The 19,389-nt window shown below is 43.0% G+C and overlaps 1 protein-coding gene across 2 annotated transcripts in view; it reads left to right on the top strand.

Moving 5' to 3' along the window:
• Positions 1 to 19,072, top strand: part of CDHR1 (cadherin related family member 1) — a 48,130-nt gene extending 29,058 nt beyond the window's left edge. The window contains exons 14-18 of one of the 2 annotated variants that reach the window (XM_065067639.1): positions 2,641 to 2,805; positions 4,915 to 4,982; positions 7,584 to 7,812; positions 8,747 to 9,001; positions 16,206 to 19,072. In XM_065067639.1, coding sequence (XP_064923711.1) covers positions 2,641 to 2,805; positions 4,915 to 4,982; positions 7,584 to 7,812; positions 8,747 to 9,001; positions 16,206 to 16,757 — 1,269 coding nt within the window. In that variant the 3' untranslated portion in view covers positions 16,758 to 19,072. Of the gene's footprint in view, positions 1 to 2,640; positions 2,806 to 4,914; positions 4,983 to 7,583; positions 7,813 to 8,746; positions 9,002 to 15,283 lie in introns of both variants that reach the window. The other variant, XM_065067640.1, reaches the window with a different exon arrangement.
• The last annotated feature ends 317 nt before the right edge of the window (positions 19,073 to 19,389 follow it).

Below are 19,389 nucleotides of genomic sequence, written 5' to 3'. Positions count from 1 at the left end.
TGGCACATATTGGTGGCTCTGAGTCCTTCTAGACTGAACCCTAAGGATGTTATTTCTGATCTTACAATGATAAATTGATGGGATGAAATCCTAATTTCTCTGGAGCCAGAACTTTACCTGCTTAGTCCTAAGTAATTTGGTTCATGATCATGCTTTTGAATGTTGGCTGGCTGAAGACACCAGCTGACTGGAAGATAATATCCCAAAATTGCTCACTGCCTTTGTCAGCGTACCTGTATCTACCTGGCCTTTTGCAGGCTGGTCTGAGGCTATCTCACCCATGCTCCATGCCAGTCATACAGGAACCAGCTTTTATCTGAAAGCTGGACCCTTGCATTATCACATTCCCTGATGAATGTGGCTCATCAACAAGATAATTAAGTAGTCTGGTTTATGTCAGCTGCCTCTGAGCATGTGTGTAGATGATCCATTTCTGTCTGCAAAGAATGGTGTAGGCAATATGTGTAATTTTTTTTTTGTTTTTAATGGCAAAACTATCTAACTGAGTATTAACCTATGGTAATTTTGATTTTGGGCAGAAAGTGGCATTTTTAGCACGATTCAGAAGTCAGCTTCCTGGATTTTGCTCTCACCCTTGCTGCATGTTTTGCTTTGTGTCCTTAGCACATCATTTCACTGCAGTATGCTGCATGTCTCTTCTCGTAATGTTCCTTAGTCATTTTGAGCTTCATAGGTTATAGATGCTACAAAAGTATGAGGCATCATTACTTCCATTAAAATGGAAGATTCTGAAAGGGCCATAAAGTGCTAGGAAACTAATTATAATAAGTGCACATTTATTCAGGTTAAACTACCGAAAGACCAGTAAAGAAGTTACACATGACCTCCTCATGAATACTGATAGAAATCAAAGTAGTTAACGTGATTGCTATGATGACTGAAAGAATTAATTACCAAGAAAAAGGATATATATTTTTTTAGCTTAAGCAGTTAATCACTTAGCAGGGGGTGAGGCGGAGGATGTGTATTAAATTATTTCTACTGGAGAAAGACCATAAGGATTTGCTAAAAATGCAGAGCCTTTGTCTAGATTCCAAATGAAGAAGGCACAGCTGGATGCTATGGCAGTAATATATGGCAGCAAATACCTTATAAAGACCTCATTGCCATCTTCATTTTCCTGAAAAGTTAAAATTCCTTCCTGCCCAGTTTTAATCATCAATCTAGTCATTCTGGTTAGAATTTTGGAATAAATATATTCTTATGTCTGTTTAACATGTATCCCATGGCAGCTTTGAGATGATATCTTCAGTTTTTCTTTTCTGTAAGCAATGAGTCCTCTCCTCTGGTCTGTTATTGAACAGTAAAATGCAAGAGAGGAATCAAAACTAATTTCACTAGAAGATGCACTGAAAAACTACCTGAAGCAAAAGCTACTAGAGAAAATCTATGTTGCATTTAGAACTGGCTCTTAAATGTAGTTGGCAGTCAGGACCTCCTTCTCTTTCAACTGTCAAAGAGCTAGAGTGGGTTTTGCAAGGTGTGGCAGCTGTAGTAGTTCGTATCTCTCCAGCCTGGCCTCACAGACCTCAAGTGCCTCTGCCACAGAGGCCAGACGTTGCTGTCCCACCTTGTCATGGGCTGACATGCTTGTTGGGCCAAACCTCCTGCCTCCATCTCCTTCAGCTTAGAGCACATTCCACCTTGACAGGAGCCTGGACCTGCCCCTCACATTCTGCAGATGCTCACGTCACCTGCAGACCAGGACTGGATGAGGCTGCAATTATCTCCAGTTGCCAAAATCAAACCTTATTTTAAAAATTTACCTGCCACTTTGAAAGACTACATTTCAGTTTGCTCTTCTGGCACTTGTGTTAGTTGTTGATATGTAGTCCTGGGAAGTAATAGTTTTATGCTATTTTTTTTCCTCTCTGCATAAATCTAACAATGCAGCTCTGCAGGCAAGTAAGCTGGCAAAAATCCATCCCTGAAGGAAGATGTTGTCAGTGTGTTGACTTAGGTGGACTATGGCTGCTAAAAGGAGAGGGCATAAAAAGTGAATGTAGAAAACCAAGTAAAAATACTAAGCCTTTATAAGATATTCTAAGATGAACTGATTCCAGCAGATTATTTCTGGATTATTTTACTGCAGACATTACAATTTAGTTCTAGCTTCACGTGCGCAATAAGCGGTAAGGTTTTTATCTCTGTGCTGCTTTAGGAGCTGCGATTGTTCCTGAGAAGGTTTTTCCTGATGTTTGTATGACTGTCCCTTGAAAAAATTCTTTTGCCCTACTCCCAAACACAAAAGCTAGCACAGAAACTCAGTGACCAAACTCCCCTTTTAGACCAGATGTGTCCTACAGTAATTGCAAGCAATCCTTTGAGATTAATTTCTTCAAGAACCCTTTCACTGTTTATTTCCAACCATTACTAATGTTCACACAGTAGGAACAGCTCTAAGAGGTGATACTGAGAAGTCCTCTTTCCACAGCTTGATTGCCCATTGCAAGCATGCACCAACAAGCCACAGCTGCACGCTGACCCAGCTCATTATCTCCCTGTTCGGAGCTGTCTGGTCCAACCAGGCTAAAATGCACCAATGTGCCATGGAAGGAAGTTCCTTTAAGAAGTAATAATAGCTGCTGCTTAGTAAGTTCCTGTTTTTTCCCTTCCTAGCTTCTTGCAATAGAAGTGAACACACCAGAGAAATTCAGCTCGACAGCTGATGTAGTGATACACCTGCTGGATACCAATGACAACGTACCAAAGTTCTCTTCCGACTACTACATCGCCAGGATCCCTGAGAACTCCCCAGGAGGCTCAAACGTAGTTGCTGTTACAGTAAGTTTCACTCATCTCTTAAGTAATGGCCTCTGCTCTATGTGTCAGTGGTGACAGTTCGAGTACCTTAAAAACAGTGGACAGTGGCAAGCAGCAAGTCTTACTCATCTTTCAGCTTCCAGCCTGAACTCCATTTCCTTTCCAGAATCAACAACAATAACAACAAAAACACTTCTGGGGAAAAAAAAAAAAAAGAGGTTTGAGGCAACCATTTTTCAGAACAACAAATTTACTTTGTTTTTTAATTAAAGACCATTTGCTTTTAAGACAAATCACGTGGTCTGTGAGTACTAAGAAAGCCCCAGTCATGTTGGTGTCCATCAGGAAGATTCAGTTATGACTAAGTGGAATTGGATTTACTAGATTTTCTTGCTAAAGTACACATATGAAGAAAGCGAGATGGCTGCTTAGTTGGTATAAGTCTCCTCCTCCTGGAAGAAATCTGGCTGCTAAAAGCATAATTAGACAGTTAATGAAGGCGAGAATATAACATTAAAATTCTTAGAGCTGGGAAAGAAAAATTTTCTTAGGAAGAAAGTCAGGGTATTGCACGGGCCCTACGTGCTGGAGAAGCATTTTCAGCCATTGATGTGAGCTGTATCTCTTTAGGGCAGCTCCTAGGAGTGGAAAGAGCTCTCATGTCAGAAAGCCGAGAAAGCTCCTGGCTGTGTGGGGCTCAGCAGGTGCTGCAAGTCACCTTGCAGAGGGCTCAGGGGTAAGGGTGGTGGAGGCAGGTTGCCAGAGATCTCCAGCACAGCCTGACTGCATGTCAGAAAGAAAATTAAATAATCACAATAAGAAAGTGCTGAAGGCAAATTTCAGGGATTGAGGAATGAAAGCAAGTGGAACATGAACAATACAGAAAAGGCTGTTAGAGGAAACTAATAGGAAATCTGTAGAAAATAGAGACTCCCAAAACATAATATCTTTGCCGCAAGAGGAATTAAAAAAAAAAAAATCTAGGAGGTGGACAGGAAAAAAAGAAAGCAACAAAACTAGTTATTCTGAGCCAAGGTACACAGAACAGCATAGCTGAGGAGTCCATGTGAAATTTAATGTCATGTGAAGTCAACTCAGTACTTGACCCAGATTCACAAATATACTTGACAAACTGAGATACTCCAAGCACTCAGGATGGCAATTCTGGCAGAAGTCCCAGGTATGCAAATGTTTTAGGAACAGTTAGGCGGTCCTAAAGTAGCCTGTGGTCAAAATTATGGAGTGAGAGAAGCTGACAAGCTCATGTCAAAGAACAAAAAACCCCACCTATCAGCAGGGTTGCAGGTGTGTTACATTAACCATACAGGAATCAAGGACATTGTTCCAGTTTTTGAATATTTAAACAGGAAGACTAATGAAGCAACCACTTCTGCCTTGAGTTTTGATGGCCAAATTCAACAGTATAGTATAGCATCTCCTCACAGCTATCAGAAAAGCGGGAGCTTATGGAAATAGCTGTAATCAAATCAATAGATTTCCTAGTCCTGAGCTAAGAAAGGAAGCCAACGAGAGTCTGGAACAAAGACATCATCTGGTGTAGTATCTGCATTACTAAAAGTCACACAGGCACAAGAGTGATTAAAATATAAACAGAGCTGAAATATTGTGTATAGATTGAAACATTTGTTATGCGTTACTTTAAATTGAATCAATTAAACAAGCAGAGGCTTAAAAAATTCTCTATATGACGTACACAATTTTGTCTAGGAAATATACATTAATATTTATCTGATAATTAGGAAAGCTCGAGAGTGGGCAGTTCGTTCGTGTCACTGAGATTAGCTTCATCCTTATTAAAGTAAGGACGTGTTAAATGTCGATAGCTGGAGCCATCTAGTGGCTTTGTCCCTGCGAGAGCCCGGGCACCAGCCTGGCCACGACACAGGCGGCTTCCCAGCAGCTTCCCTGGGGCGGCCAGGGGTGTTTCCTTGTGTGAGACTTTGCAGTTTTCTAGGGGCACGTTTGTTTATGTGATTTCTTCCTAAAAATGTAATGGCAAAAAGAGGGGGAAGCATTTGGGTTTCTACATGGCCTGTTATTGAAAGAAAAATGAAGAATTTTTTTTTTCAAACTTAGTAAAGGATGACTCTCTTATTTTATTTTCTTAAGGCTACAGATCCAGATTCAGGACTTTGGGGAGAAGTCAAGTACTCCATCTATGGAACTGGAGCAGATCTGTAAGTGAAAAAAAAAAAACAAACCCAAAACAAAACAAACAAACAAAAAACCCTACATATCTCTAAGCAGAGTTTTAAAGGCATTAAACAAACAAACAAACAAACCCCACACCAAAACAGGCTCATTCTCGACCTCCTCATTTCCAAGGACATTTATGCCATGTTCCTTGTAAGTTCTGTGAAAAAAACAAAACAAAACCAAACCAAACAGAAAAACTATAGTGTGATCATTAAACATCTGCTTCATGAACCCGTGGAATTTTACCCACAAACCCTCAAAGAGACATCAGGCAGCTGAAGTACCAATACAGAGGATCTTTTAAATCACCGTTTGAAAAACACTTGTAAGAGAAACTGGTGGGTTTGGTCTGGTTGTTGTGCAAAGTCACTTCTGGAGAAAAAAAAAACTACTCTTCCTATTCCATATAGCTGCACAAATAGTTCTGTTTAAACTCTTGTCAGAATAAATCAAAGACAACAAGATTTTCAAGAATACAAACTTTAGCTTTAGAGGTCAGCTGCACTGGGTGTTCAAAGCATTTTATATATTTAAACCTAATAGTCCTGTATCAGGGAAGAAGGTAATCTGATGCTTACATGATTTTGTAATGATGTCCAACTCCCTCTCCCTGTCTTTGGGGACAGTGCTGAGGTGAGAACATCCTGAACACTGGTTTCTCCCATACTGCTTCCATCCCAGCAGTTGTCTTGGCCCACTGGTCGGGGCTCCCAGCCATGGCTAACACCACCTGCCATCACAGACGATACTGCTGGAACCTGCAGCTCCTGGACACGGTGGGGCTGCAGGGCAGAATACTGGAAATGAATGAGCATTTCAGGCACTCATCCCCAGAATCCATTTTTTTCCGTACATTATCCACCTGGAGTTAAAGCTGAACTCTTCCTGTTAAGGTAAAAGCCATTTAAGAGGCACAATCAAAGTCCAAAATCCAAGATGTTCAGGGTGAATCTCTTCTGTAGCCAGAAGGATACACATATGTGAGCATTTTCAGGATGGATTATTTTGAGCTCTTCACTAAGTCCTTAAGCCAGCTGCTAACTGCACAGAGACAAGCAGGCAAAGGTCATGTCATGCAGGCAGACCTCTTAGGTTTAATATGTAGCAGCTGGTGCAAAGAAGCTTGTGAAGGTTGTTGATGAAGGATTTAGAAAAAAAAATGTGGGTGCAACTTTATTCTGATTGGAATTATGGGGATGCTCATACTAACTGTTGTTATGCTGTTGAATGCAGAATTTAAGCTGTGAAGGCAATTTTTTTCTTTTGTAAATATGGGTGGTTTTTCCTTCCTTTGTGCCAGAATGGCATGGCTCTGCAAGGCTGGCTCAGTCTCCGAGCCCTGGGACCTCCAGATCTGCTGAACACAGAGCCTGATGCAAATTTGAGAGTTTCAATTAGAGGCATCATTCTTTCTGTCTCAGGGGTTCCATCAGTGGATGTGCAGTTGCCTTGACAGAAAGATGAGTTATAATGGAGTAAGAGGAACAGCGTGTTAACTGTTGAAGATAAAACCATTACTCTGGTAATCTACATCCAAGCTGCCAGTGGGAGTGGGGTGCACTGCTCTAATCTCTTCACATCTCAGTGCTTCTGTTCTTGCACTAAAATGGGGGTGATGAGAGGCCTCTCTGCATTGTTAGACTGTGTTGGGTGCCAAGGAGACACTCAACATGGGCACTGTTTCTTACCAAGAGTTTGCACAGCTCTGTCTACCTCCAGGTCTTGACTTTCATCAACACTTGTATTCAACAGGGTAATGAAAACAATTGAAGATTCTGGGTTTCAAAGTGCCCCTTTTACAATCACTCTCAGTTGTAGTCACAGTTGGAATGCAGAAAATATTTTGTTATCCTGTACATTACTTAAAGGGTATATAAAACCTTACATCTGTTAAAAACCCTACTGCTTGGAGCCTACACTGGCAGTCCATTTTAAAAAGATACTGGGTTGGTATTTTCTCTATAAATCCAAGCTTTTGGCTGACACTTTTGACAATGTCTTGGTAATTACAAATATGTAGAACTGAACTTGGTACAGATAAATCTGAACACCCACTCCATCCCAGGGCCAGTCTATGGAAAAGTGATTATTTTTGGAGGAGATAATTTGTCCTGCACTTTGGGGGATTTGAGAGCAGCCATTTTTCTTACCCATTCTGAGAAGAGCTTAAATATGATATGCAGTATGCTTCCCTTAGCTATTGAGGTGATATCAATCAATCTTAATATATGCAGGACATTGTAGTTATAAACTGGAAGAAAATAGCCAGTTCCTTAATGTTTTAATGCAAAGAAATCACACTGAGCATTTACTGAGGACAAAGGCTTTAACAGAAAATGCACCTAAAATGCACAATAGATAGAAAAATACCAGACACTGTTAGTTCTCTGACTTTCAAGCCTAAAGGAACTAGCAAAAATATGTCGAGAGAATGATTTGGAAATACAGCCAGACAGGAGTTAGGTGAAGAGTTCCAGTCTTTGGGCACAGCATTTCAGTGTTAGAGCCAACCTTTGCTCCAGGCTGCAAACACACATAAAGTAATCAAAAAACTCAAAAGTCTTTCCATGTTTCTTTTCCAGGTTCCTAATCCACCCATCAACAGGTATAATTTACACCCAGCCCTGGGCTGTATTAGATGCTGAAGTGAACTCAAAGTATAATTTCTATGTGAAGGCAGAGGACACAGATGGGAAGTACAGCTTGGCTGAAGTGTTTATCACTGTGCTAGATGTCAATGACCACTCGCCAGAGTTCAATGAAAACATCCAGGAAAAGACGATGATCATCGGGTCACCAGTGAAGATAGAGGTGAGAGATGGCACAGTGTGTTGCGAAGTGCTTTGGAAAAGCTCCAGCTCTGCCTTTTATTGCTCAGGGATCGTGATGAATGCCTGAAAGTTGGCTTTTCCTGGGGTTTTATTTTCTACATCCATTTGTATGTAACAAATGGATTAAAGCACGGAATGATACTATTTGCAGACTGCTGAGCAGGAGAAACAAATTCTATAGGCAAAAGATAAAGTTCTGTTACAGTATTTGAACCAGCAGCTGGTGGAAGATCCTGGATTATACAGTGATTATAAGAAGCACAAATAAGATGAGTGAATGAAAGTGCAGGGTTTTGAATACTTAACCTTCCTGCCATGACTTTGTGCTCAAACATACAACTCGTTTCCCTTCGCTTTGCAGAATTGTATTCATTGATCCAGTGTGGAACAAGAGGTTAAAAAAATGCAATAACAATTGACAGGCAAAAGAGCAGAATATCCTGTGTTACAGATATTTGGATGCATATAGTGAAGTGTGATTACACAACACCTAATGTTAGTAGAATAAATACCACAGTGCAAAAATTAAGGCACCTATAGTTCATAGTGTGGAGCTAATCCCATTGTTGTCTATTCAATTCAGACTTGTCCCCCACACTGTGTGAGAAACTCCCCAGCAGTGCACCGTTTGCATCCTACAGATAGGTTATGGTTCAGTTTTTCCTCTGATTTTGTTTAATCTCAAATATAAATCACGTACACAAAAAGAACTCTAGTCCTGCTGTTTGTGTCTAGAAAATGTAGCATAACTGATGCCAGAAAAGGGGAAATTGTTTCCAAGATGAAACAAAAACAGCCCAGTCATCTCACAGCATGGATATTATTGGAAGTGAACATTCAGAAACTTTTAGTGTTTTGTCTTCAGGCAAAGACACAAACAATAACATCCATGTTCTTTAAACTTCCCCTACCAGGCTATAGATCAAGATGCAGAAGAACCCAACAACATTGTGGATTATTCCATCATGCAAGCAGATCCAGCGAATGTATTTGATATAGACCAAAGCACTGGGGAAATCAAGCTGAAATCCTATATCCGTTCCCTGGACATCATCCACAACATCACAAAGAACAAAGACTGCATATGGTCACTGGTGGTGCAGGCCAAAGACCGAGGCTCCCCATCCTTCAGTACCACGGCAGTTTTGAAGATTGACATCACAGAGGAGGTAAGCAAACATTTTAGTAAAATCCTTATGTGAGGTGATCCTTGAGAGGCACCAAAAAGTAGTCACTGCTTGTTTCATTTCTCAGACTACTTTAAAAATGCTTCAGGAGTTGAAATGAACAGCGAAAAAGTTGCCAGTCATTGTTTCTCCTTTCTTGCTAGCTCTGTTTTATAGAGTGTTTCTAGAGCCTTGTGGTGAAGCTGGATGCTACAGACACAAATGTAACAGATATTTCGATCAGAGAAATTGTATAGGTACAAAGGTAGGAGCTTAATGTGGTTGGGAGATGAGTTTCTTGCATCTGATTGTTAGAGTTCTATGCAAATTGAGGAATATAGACTCCTGAGAGTAAAGGTAAATCCTGACTGCTAAATTTCCACTTTTTTGTTTTATTCAGGTTAAGAAAACAATCTTTTTCCCCTACAAAAAGTGAATGGAAAGGGGGTCAAAGTGAAATTTATCAGACCAGTTTTGCAAATCAGCCTAAGTGACGTAGGAATAATGATACAACTTTATAGAAATGCTTTAAGGTACACAGAATTTTGGATGCGAGCTTAGTAATTGCAGTATTGTTAGCAGATGAATCAACAAGACTCTAAAAGATAACACAAATAGGTTGAGAGTTTCCTGTTAGGCCAACTTTTACACCAACCAAAGAACAAGCAGTGATTTATGGTGAGCAGCACATGCTTGCATGATTTTTATTTATTGTAACTGCCTTGCCATCTCTTTAAATAGGTACCCACAGGGAGGAAATGGGCTTTAAACTAGATGAGAAACGCATCATTAGACTGACAGTCTCTGGACCACACACATGTTGGGCAAAGATGCAAATCTCTTCCTACAGGGAGCAGCTGGCCTTCTCTTTGGTCAAAGTGCACACACTGCTCCTTTATCTATGGCAGGCTTTTTCTGTTCTTTCCATCCTCTCTTATTCCACTGATACTCCTTACCAGGTGCAGGTATGTGATACCCTACAGCCTGCCCGCCCCTCCCAGGGGAACCAGTACCCTCTGTTAGTGTGCGGGGCTGAGGGGTGTCGAGAGGAGCGAGGGTGCCCTGCACCTCCTCTGCTGGGGGAGATGGTGTATCCCTGAACCAGCTCATGTTTTGGGATAAAGAGTTTCCTGGATTTTCTTCTACTGCATGAAGCAACATCAGCACCTGATGAAAGGAGGTGTCTCCTAAAAAGTCCCCTCTGCTTCCTTTAAACCCCCACCCCAGGACTACGGATTTGGCACAAGGTGAGGGAGAGCCACTCCTGGTAAAGTGTAAAGGGAAACAGAGAAAGCTAGGAAGACATGGATTCCTCTCTGACACAGTTATTCCCTTCTTCCCATACTCTTCTGCTTGCCAAGTCCCAATGAAGAGCCCAAGACAGCAACAGCATCTTCTTTCTCCACTTGAGTACATCTCTTCAGCAGAATCCACACTACTAATCTGACGTCACATCCTCCATAAACTTCTGTACTTTCCTCCGTTACTACTTCTATTGCTTGCAGTTATTTGTGGGATGTTTTCTGTCATTGTCGGTTTGGGTTTTTTTGGTTTTGGGTTTGTTGGGTTTTTTTTAGCTTTTTTTCAAGAGCATCACATCTCCTTGCAAAAACCACTCTCAAATTTCAGCTTCCATGTGAGAGGCTGCAGTGTCAGTGTACAAACCCTTGGTCACTACTTATGTCCCAGAGACAGCACAGCTCCTGCTAATACTATGAAGAAGGCAATCTCTTGGTATAGGGACAGCACATACTCACACACCCTCAGAAGCTGTTAAACATGTACATTTCATCCCTTTGTACTCCAACTGTACAAAGTCTCTTTTAGTTAGCTTTTTGGTGGGCATTTAATGTGCTACTGATTTTGGATAAAGAGGATATTTGTGAATGCATCCTCTAGAGGTTTTCTGCAGTGTTAATCACACCAAGTAATTAAACAGGCATATTTTCTGATTAACATTTACCATTGCAATTAACGCAAGGCTGTGCCCTTCGAGATCGATGCCTTGTGGCTAAGTTCAGCAGTATTGCACATCAAAAGGACCTTTTGCTCTTGGAATCATACAGGGATAAAAAATTCCAGAGGCCTTTTAATTTAACTGAGGCTGGTTTTATGGAAACTGGTATTGAGTGGCATCTGTTAATCTCCTATCGTGTCCCAACAGAATCGGAAACACATGCTGAAAATCCCGTTCTTTTTTCACCCTTATGTATCACACAAAAATCTCTTCCTGCTGCCCAAGATTTTAATGGAAAGCTGATTCCCACTCCTGATCTTGAGGCTGGGATGGGGGAATCCGTCTTCCTCTTCATGACTCCACTGAGGTTCTGCCAAGTATCTGGGGGCATTTATTTACACCTCTTGGTGGACTGAGGCTTACGTCCACATTTAGCAGCATAATCTGTGGTTCTTAATAGCTTTGGCCACTCATTTAGACTTCTAAATATAGCTGCTCAGTCTCAGTTTTAGAGTTCCCTAATTGAAAGCTTCAACAAATACCTTCTGTGAATTAATGTGGATATCTTCTCCTCTCACATTAACTCTGCAGCCTGGGGAGCTGTGGTTGCTAATGGCACTGAACATCCTTTGCCACATTTGCAGAGCAGTTAGCCTCTTCTTTCCACAGTTACATGGACCTTGAAAAATATTGTTCAGAGAAGGCTGGTTTGATTTGAGAAGTCTTACTGCACGCTCATGTTTGTATTGCACAGTGATGTAAATGCAGCCTTCATGTATGGTGATAGCACTGCTTTTTGGGATAAGTACCGGAGGGGGCAGCTTCTGTTCTACCTCAGATCAGGAGTTACTTCTGAAGCAAACCTCCTGATCATCCCCACATACTGTGGGGTAGCTCACATAACTTCAGGCACACAAAATGGACTTCTTTCAATCGAAAATGTGTTTGGGGAGCACACCTAGCATGCTTTGGCATTAGCAGGCAGCCTGCCCCTGCAACCAGCCTAGACCAGTCTGAAGCAAAACCCCAGAAATGCTGAATGTGTAGAACTGGGCTCCTCAGAACCGGCTGGTTCATTGTACAGATCCATTTGCTCAAGTTGACGCAGCCCGAGTTGTCTGTAATCTCTGATAGCCTGGGTTCTTAACAGCTTCACCTACTTACTTAGTCTTCTAAATAGGGCTAGTGAGCCTTAGCTGGTCTCATGGCTGAACAGCTCAACCACACAATCCTGTAGCGTCCACCTTGTGGGTACACTGCCCACTGGTTCTGCTCACTGTACTATGAAAGGCTCTTGAGAAGCTGCCGAGGTGTGGATGTCTGCACACTGCAAACTGTTGCAGCAGGACAGAGAAGAACAGAGGAAATAAATCACCATTTCAGTAGCAAAGAGAGACATGGGCATCCTCTTTGGTAAACTCAGGTTTCTGAAGAGGAAGCCAAGGAGGAAGGATGGCAGGAACAATTCCCATGTGCTGCAGAGGGGTATTTTCTGCAGCCTGCCCTCCAGGTATGCAGCCCGAAAGCATCTGTCTGCACTGAAACTGCACAGTGCTGCGTCTTATGAAACCATCTTCAAAAGCATGTGTCAATGTTGGAGCCTCTCAAAAGCTGGGGAGTCCCAGTGACCACTGGACACTTGAACAACCTGCAGGACTTGGGCAGAGGAGCTTCTCTGCAGGGGACAGACTGTCACCAGGGTTCTGTAAGGGACCACACGTGCCCATTAAATAAAAAGTAGGTGATGACATCTTTTAATCCAAGCAGTTGTTTTAATCCTTTAGATTGTATTCTTGTCCCAGGATTGGTCTTCTCCTTTCGTGGAGCTGATACAAACAGCTTAGCTGCTTCCAAACTTCTGCCACGGCTCTGTAACCCTCTAATTGTCCCCAATCCTCCCCTGGGCCAGTGCACATTGTAACTGCCAAGTCAGAGCAGAAAAACAGCAGAGCATTGTCTTTTGTGAGCAGTGGTATTTTAACTCCTTTGGTGGCCATTGAGAGTGTGTTTCTTCCAGGTTTTGGCCCACAGAGATACGACAGTGCTTCCCATGGCAGCTTTCATTTCTTTTTATTTTGTATCTTCTTTTGTTTTATGTGTACAAGAAAAATCAGTACTCTTCAAAATGTAGCATGACTCTTAGGAAGAAACAACAGCTAAATAAACTGCATAGTGGCACTGTTTGTGGACCCAGTTCTGAGACACTGTTAGTAATCAATACAATGACTTGAAGGTGTTTTGGACATGCAGGGTAGTGCTGAGAGCCAAAGTGCTTGAACTGCAGTGCCCAAATCTCCCAGACTTTCACTGCTCAGGCCTCCCTCGCCCTGGTCTGTGTGTTAACTGACTGGGCCACTGTGATGGCAAAGACAAGATCTCAAAGCTTTTTTGTGGCAAAGGCACTTTACATAAGCCTCTCTGCTGGCTGGCTAAGATGATGCTGTTCCAGGTTTGTTTTGCAAGTTATTTCTCCTATTTATCCTGTGAGTGTCATGAGCATGATAAACAGAAATTCTCCCACTTTATGCTTACAAAATGCACTATGTTTTTTGTGCAGACATTACACAAGAGTTGTTACCCAAGGCTGATTCCAGGCATAGTTTTGTATAGGACAGACTCAGTAATGAGAATGCAGGCTGAACCAGCTAACTATTAATGGTATTAGTTTGGGTATTAACCACCTCTTCATAACTGGAAGCTCTGAATAGGTGTCAAATTTGGTGAGACAAGGGGGAGTTGAACAAAGCTCAGTTCTGAAACTCCTCATATCATTTCCATCAGTTTTTACCCCTGCAACTGTTACACACTGGTAACACAGAGACATACTTGTGACTAATCCCGTTTATTCAAGGTTTTCAAACAGCTGGTCAAATAACCGTTACTGAGATGTAGCATCTTCTTAAGTGTATGTCATCTTTTTCCTTGTGTTGATCCTATGCTATTTAGCCATCAGTGCCTTCCTACAAATTAGATGTTGACTGCGCTCATAACAAGTGGACTTATTTCAGGTCGTGTACTACTTACCCACTTTTATCTGACACTTAATTCATTAGACTTTCACATGAAGTAAGGCAGGGTTGAATTTCTGTCACCTGATGGGGTTTAAATACACAAAATCCATGTAATGAAGAACAGCAAAGCTGATGTGAATCCAAGTTCCTCCAAAGTACTGGGCTGCTCTGCTTTTGGCTTCCAGATTAAGTCCATTCCTAATTAATTACTAGAAAAACTCTTTGCACAGAAAAATTATTAATATCGTTTGCTACCTGTAAGGTAACATGGTCCATGAGTTTCAATAGCATTTCTTTGCCCATTTCTCTTCGGCAATAGGAAGCATTCAGGGTAGCGGAAGAGAGTCTTGGATAATATGTCTGAGGTAGGCTGTGAAAATACAGAAATAAAGTGAAGACAATGGGGTGTGTATTAATGAGTTTATATTCACTAAGTTTAGGGATCTGATCTAAAAATAAATAGTGTTCCTGTGTAACACATGACAGGAGGTAACTCTGAAGCATCCTTTAAGGATACTCTTAGTCATCTCCCTCTACAGACTGGGGAGGGTAAAGATATGAGCATCCTAGTGTAGAGTCATACGGGGAAATCCATCTGATCTTACTTTAAATATCTAAAAGTCAGAGGTTCCGGTCCAAGCTAGTCACAAGGCTCTCCTGATACTCACTGTCTTTGATACCTATTTTAGCATGTAGTGACTACCACTCTGGAGGTGTCATTTTGTCCCCATTGACTAAAAGGTGGGAGCTTAGACCACTGACTAAAAATGCAGATAACCTGTTACTACACATGTGAAGTTTGGGTGATGATTCCCTCCTGGAGTCAAGGCCAGAGGACTGGGGCACAGTGGGTAGCCCTGTCTCTCCGCAGCCACACGTATCTTTATGACCAGCTCATGGTAAACAAATTTGCTCATGAATGTGCCATTTCTGAATGAACTCCTGGCCCTGCACAACACTGAGACCCTTGCAGAAGCTTGTATTCATTGTAAACTTATCTTGGAAATGTAGTCCAAAGCTGGAATAAGCCATGATTAAGCATGATCTCTGTGCTGTGCTGATACCCTTTGTTCCTGTTCAGCCAAGTGTTTATATGTGCTTCCAAACTTTTTTTAGTGTTTCTGGATTAATCTCCATGTCGTTGCAACTGTCTCCTCTCCTGTGCCTAGTTCAACACTTAGCTCCCTTTATTTTACATGCTTTCTATCCTGTACACATTTTACCCTAGTTCTCTATTTGTATTTACAATAGATACTGGCCTATTTAAAATATAAATATGTGAGGGTTGACCATTTCTCTTATTTTTGATGTTTCCAGATCAAGAACAGGGTAAAATCCTATATTTTAGGCCTCAAGAAGCGTCCATGGACAATATTTGGAATTTGCACGAGTGGCGTCCTTTCCACCATTTCTGTAACAATGGTGATCTCCACCATCATGTACTGGAAAAGTGTGAAAAGATCCAGGCTCCATCCACAGGGCAAAATCCGCAAAATTATACGGGGACGTCCAAGACACACAGTGTGCTAAACTGCAAAGTGAACTGGCCATTCATTTGTCCTTAATATGCCATATGTAGCTTCTGTTACTGCTTATTTCATTTCTAAAAACAAAGCTCTTTAGCTCTACTCATGAACCCTACCTCAAAGAGTTTTGTTATGTCTGTAAAAGAGTACTTGAAAACAGAATGCAGCACAGACCTACTAGCTACTCATTTCTACACTGTAATTTTATAAAGTGAAGTTTCCTCATAGTCTTTTTAATGCCATGCTTAGTAATAGTCCTATAAACTGCATCACGTATCACCTGCAACTGTTTTTGAAAGATCATTTTCTGGTCATAAACTGTTTGGGTTCAACACTATTATTCCTAGGAAATTAACTCTAAAATGTAGTACAACAATACAGCTGTAGATCCTGGAGCCAGTTATTTTCTTGCTCTGTTCTTGCAAGTTAAACAAACACTATGGTAACACACAGGAACCTGCCCCAATTTGGCAGTAATATTTGGCTTATATTTGGTGTTCGACCGTTGTCCATCTCACAATACTAAAATGCTTACTAAGTCACCTACCCCATCCAAATTCTCTGAACCTGGACTGGCTCTTTGACTCTCTTTTTTTAAGAGATAACTTCCATTAGTCAGCCCTGCTTGTTAACATATTTTGGACAAATGAAAGTTCTAGGTCACTGTCTGTCCCATAGAGTAAGTCATGTGTTTTCTTTGTACTCTTTTACAGACTCTTCACAAAGGGCCTATGGCCGCCTTTTTGATGCAAACTAAAGATAACCCCATGAAAGCCTTAGGAGTGCTAGCTGGTGTCATGGGCATAATGGTGCTGATAACTATCATGATCTCTACTGCCATGTTCTGGCGCAATAAGCGGTCCAACAAAATCATGCCGGTAAGAAGGATCATAAAAAAGAGACAGACCCCACAGTCCCGGACAGTCAGGATGGAGTGGCTGAAGTTCAAGAGGCCCAGCAATGCTGCAGAGAAGTTTGTCGTTGAGGATGATGCCCAGAGCCTACACAACGAGAACAGCAACAACAACGTCCAGGCCGCCCCCACGCCACCGACTGCCCCCTCGCCCCCGCCGCCCCCCATCCTGGCTCACAGGGGAGATGCCCCAGGGTGGCGGGTGCCAACTGTGTCTGGCTCCCTCACTCCCAAATTTATAAACAAGCAGCTGAAGAACAGAGGTCATGGCAGTGCTCACAACGCCCTTGTGTCAGAGCTCAAAATGAAGTTTGAGAAGAGGAATGCAGCTATTGGTGAGCCCCACATCTAGGTGCCCTTGGCAGCCCCCAGATACTGCGGGCTGTGGCTGTGCATGGATATATTTATGTGCTGTGGTCTTCCTCATGTTTGTCAGCACTCTGTGAACTGAGAGCAGCTTCTCGCTGTGATAGCCACCCCTCACCTTCTCCAAGTATTACATAGTACAGAGTCCCCCCCACCCATAGCAAATGCTGTCCTCCATGCCTCATTGTGACTGCAGTTCCTTCACCTTGTGTCCCAGTGCTGGTCCCTCCCTGCAGACATCTGACCAAAGTGTTGAGCACCTTTACACTGGCCACAGTGTCCCCATGTGAATGGGGTTCAGGTTGTACCTGTTTTGGAGGTCCCTACCCAGAGTCCTGTTTTTTTAACAAGGCGCTCCGCAGCCAAGGCACTGGAGGATGCCACTTCTGACCTGATCTGGCAGGTGGGTTTCAGGTGTTCAGAAACCCATCACTTTAAATCCCAGACCCACTTTTGAAGATGCTGGCCTGGCTGTGGCACCAGTATTGAGTCAATGTGCAGGTTTCCTACAGCAATGACTCGGCACACTGCAAAAGGGTAGCATGCAGCTGGTACCAGCTGTCCTCAGTGGTACCTGGTGTCCTCAGGGTGCAACATGCTTGGCAACATCTGATGGGGCGATATGCACCTTCATTCCCACAAGGTAAGAGCACGGGCTTGGAGAAGTTCTTCATTTTTTTCTACAGCTTATGCTGGGTTTTGCCAGAGCACGCTGACATGATGCTGCACTTTGCTTCTGCTTTGGACTTGCCTGCTAATCAGAGAATGGGAGGTCACCTCAGCCTTCCCTACACCATCTGGGGCAAGACTGAAGTGCAGAAGTTCAATACCAGCGCGGCTTGATACGGCCTCCTTCTAACACCATGTCCCTTAACGAGGTGGGTCTCGCAGGAGAAGGCCATGATTAAAGCAGCAGGGAAGACAAGGTAAAACCAAGAGAAAAATGATAAGTGAAAAATATAGACAAGTGCTGGAAAGTTGCATGTGTTTGTCAGTGAAGTGTCTGGAAAGATCGTTTGGTTTTATACACTGCTAGAAGGAGGTGATGGGGAATGTATTTCATCACTTCTCCTGCTGGCTTGCTCCAGGGACTCGTGAGGATATTTCCATAAAATATTCTGGTTTGTCCTGTCAGTATTTTGAGCAAATTATGCAACAGTTAAGAGTGGGGAGAGGACTTGGGGGGCAGCACTTTTTTTTCCTGCAAAAAGTCACCAAAGGCAAAGCATTTTTTTTCACTGGATCCTACCCCACAGTTTCTCCACCATGTTAGTTCCTGGGGAGATGTTTTTCAGCTGGGACTGGCTGTTTCCTATCCCCTGGGGAGAAAGGCAGCATGTACTGAGCTGGCTGGGGAGCAACACCCTGCACCCTCTGGCTGAGCCCTGGCCCTGCTGGGCAGCCGTGCTGTCATGGGTCAGCACCATGAACATCAAGATGGGGAGCAAACCCTACAGGATGGAACCTTCTTATTTCAAGGGGGTCATGAGACTCTTCTCCAGCTGTCATTTCAGCTGGACCAGCAGACCTTGCCTTCAGGGGCTGTTCATCCCTCACCCCATTAGCTGGTCTAATTCCCTTTGTTTGCAGCAGAATGTCATCAGCTTAGGGGATAGGAGGTAGAATGAGAAGTTAACTGTTCATGGGGAAAAATATTGTGGTTTTTAACCTTCATTTCAATCCACCTAGAAGCCAGACCATGGCTCATGTCACCCACAGGCTGAGCCAGGAGCTGTAGGGGAGAGCCACAGCAGGGTCCCGGCTGGAGGACATGGCAGCAGCACTGCTCCCACAGCTTCTCCTGCCACATCTCTTGTTTCCTCCACTGTTCTCTTGCTTATCCCTCCTCCTGGGGCTGCATGGCATGAGGTCCAGGGTCTCATGTTGTTTGTGGTCACCTCGTCCTTATCCTCTGGCCGTGAGCCAGTGAGAGGGAGGGGACGTGCAGCCCCCAGCCCTGGTCCTGGTGCCTGCATGAGCACACACCTGCTGCTGGTTGTGTCTCCACCAGGTTCTGCAATGTTTCCTGAGGTACCAAAAGTTTGTGATTTATTCCCTATACTCCTGTTTTCCCCATGTATTGAAGCCAGTATTTGATGTTCATTCTCCAATGATGAAAGCCTATAAAGACCATATAGTTAAGTGAGATTTAACAGGAATTATAGGCTTACAGTCTTAGAGATTCTATTTAAGAGGGAATAAAGATGTATTATTACAATGTTGTGAAACTTTTTTCCAGTTACTCTGTATATCAAATTCAGGTGTTGAGTTTTTTTTAATAAATAAACCTGAAAAAGGTGATTCTCTGCATGGTGTGCTTCTGCTGGCACCGGTGCCCTTTTGTTGCTTGTTATGTGACTGCACAGGCAGCCCAACTGCTTTCCAGGATGACAAAATGGCCTCTTTCGTGGGCCATGAGCCAGGAGAGGGGCTGTGTGGTTTTTGGCCAACACCAGCCTGGAAGGAGGCAAGAAGCAGGATGCCATGGGGCACAGGGGACAGGCAGGGTCACAGGCAGCCCTGGCCAAGCACCCGCTGTGCTCTGCAGCCCGCGGCAGCATGGCCCGGGGGGCAGGAAGGCTCCTGGCAAGGTGGCAGGTTAAGTTTGATGGCAACGC

Source organism: Columba livia, chromosome 6 (genome assembly GCF_036013475.1).
Source record: "Columba livia isolate bColLiv1 breed racing homer chromosome 6, bColLiv1.pat.W.v2, whole genome shotgun sequence".
NCBI lineage: Eukaryota > Metazoa > Chordata > Aves > Columbiformes > Columbidae > Columba > Columba livia.
Note: the sequence above shows the minus strand (reverse complement) of the source record. Positions and strands in the feature narration are given on the sequence as shown.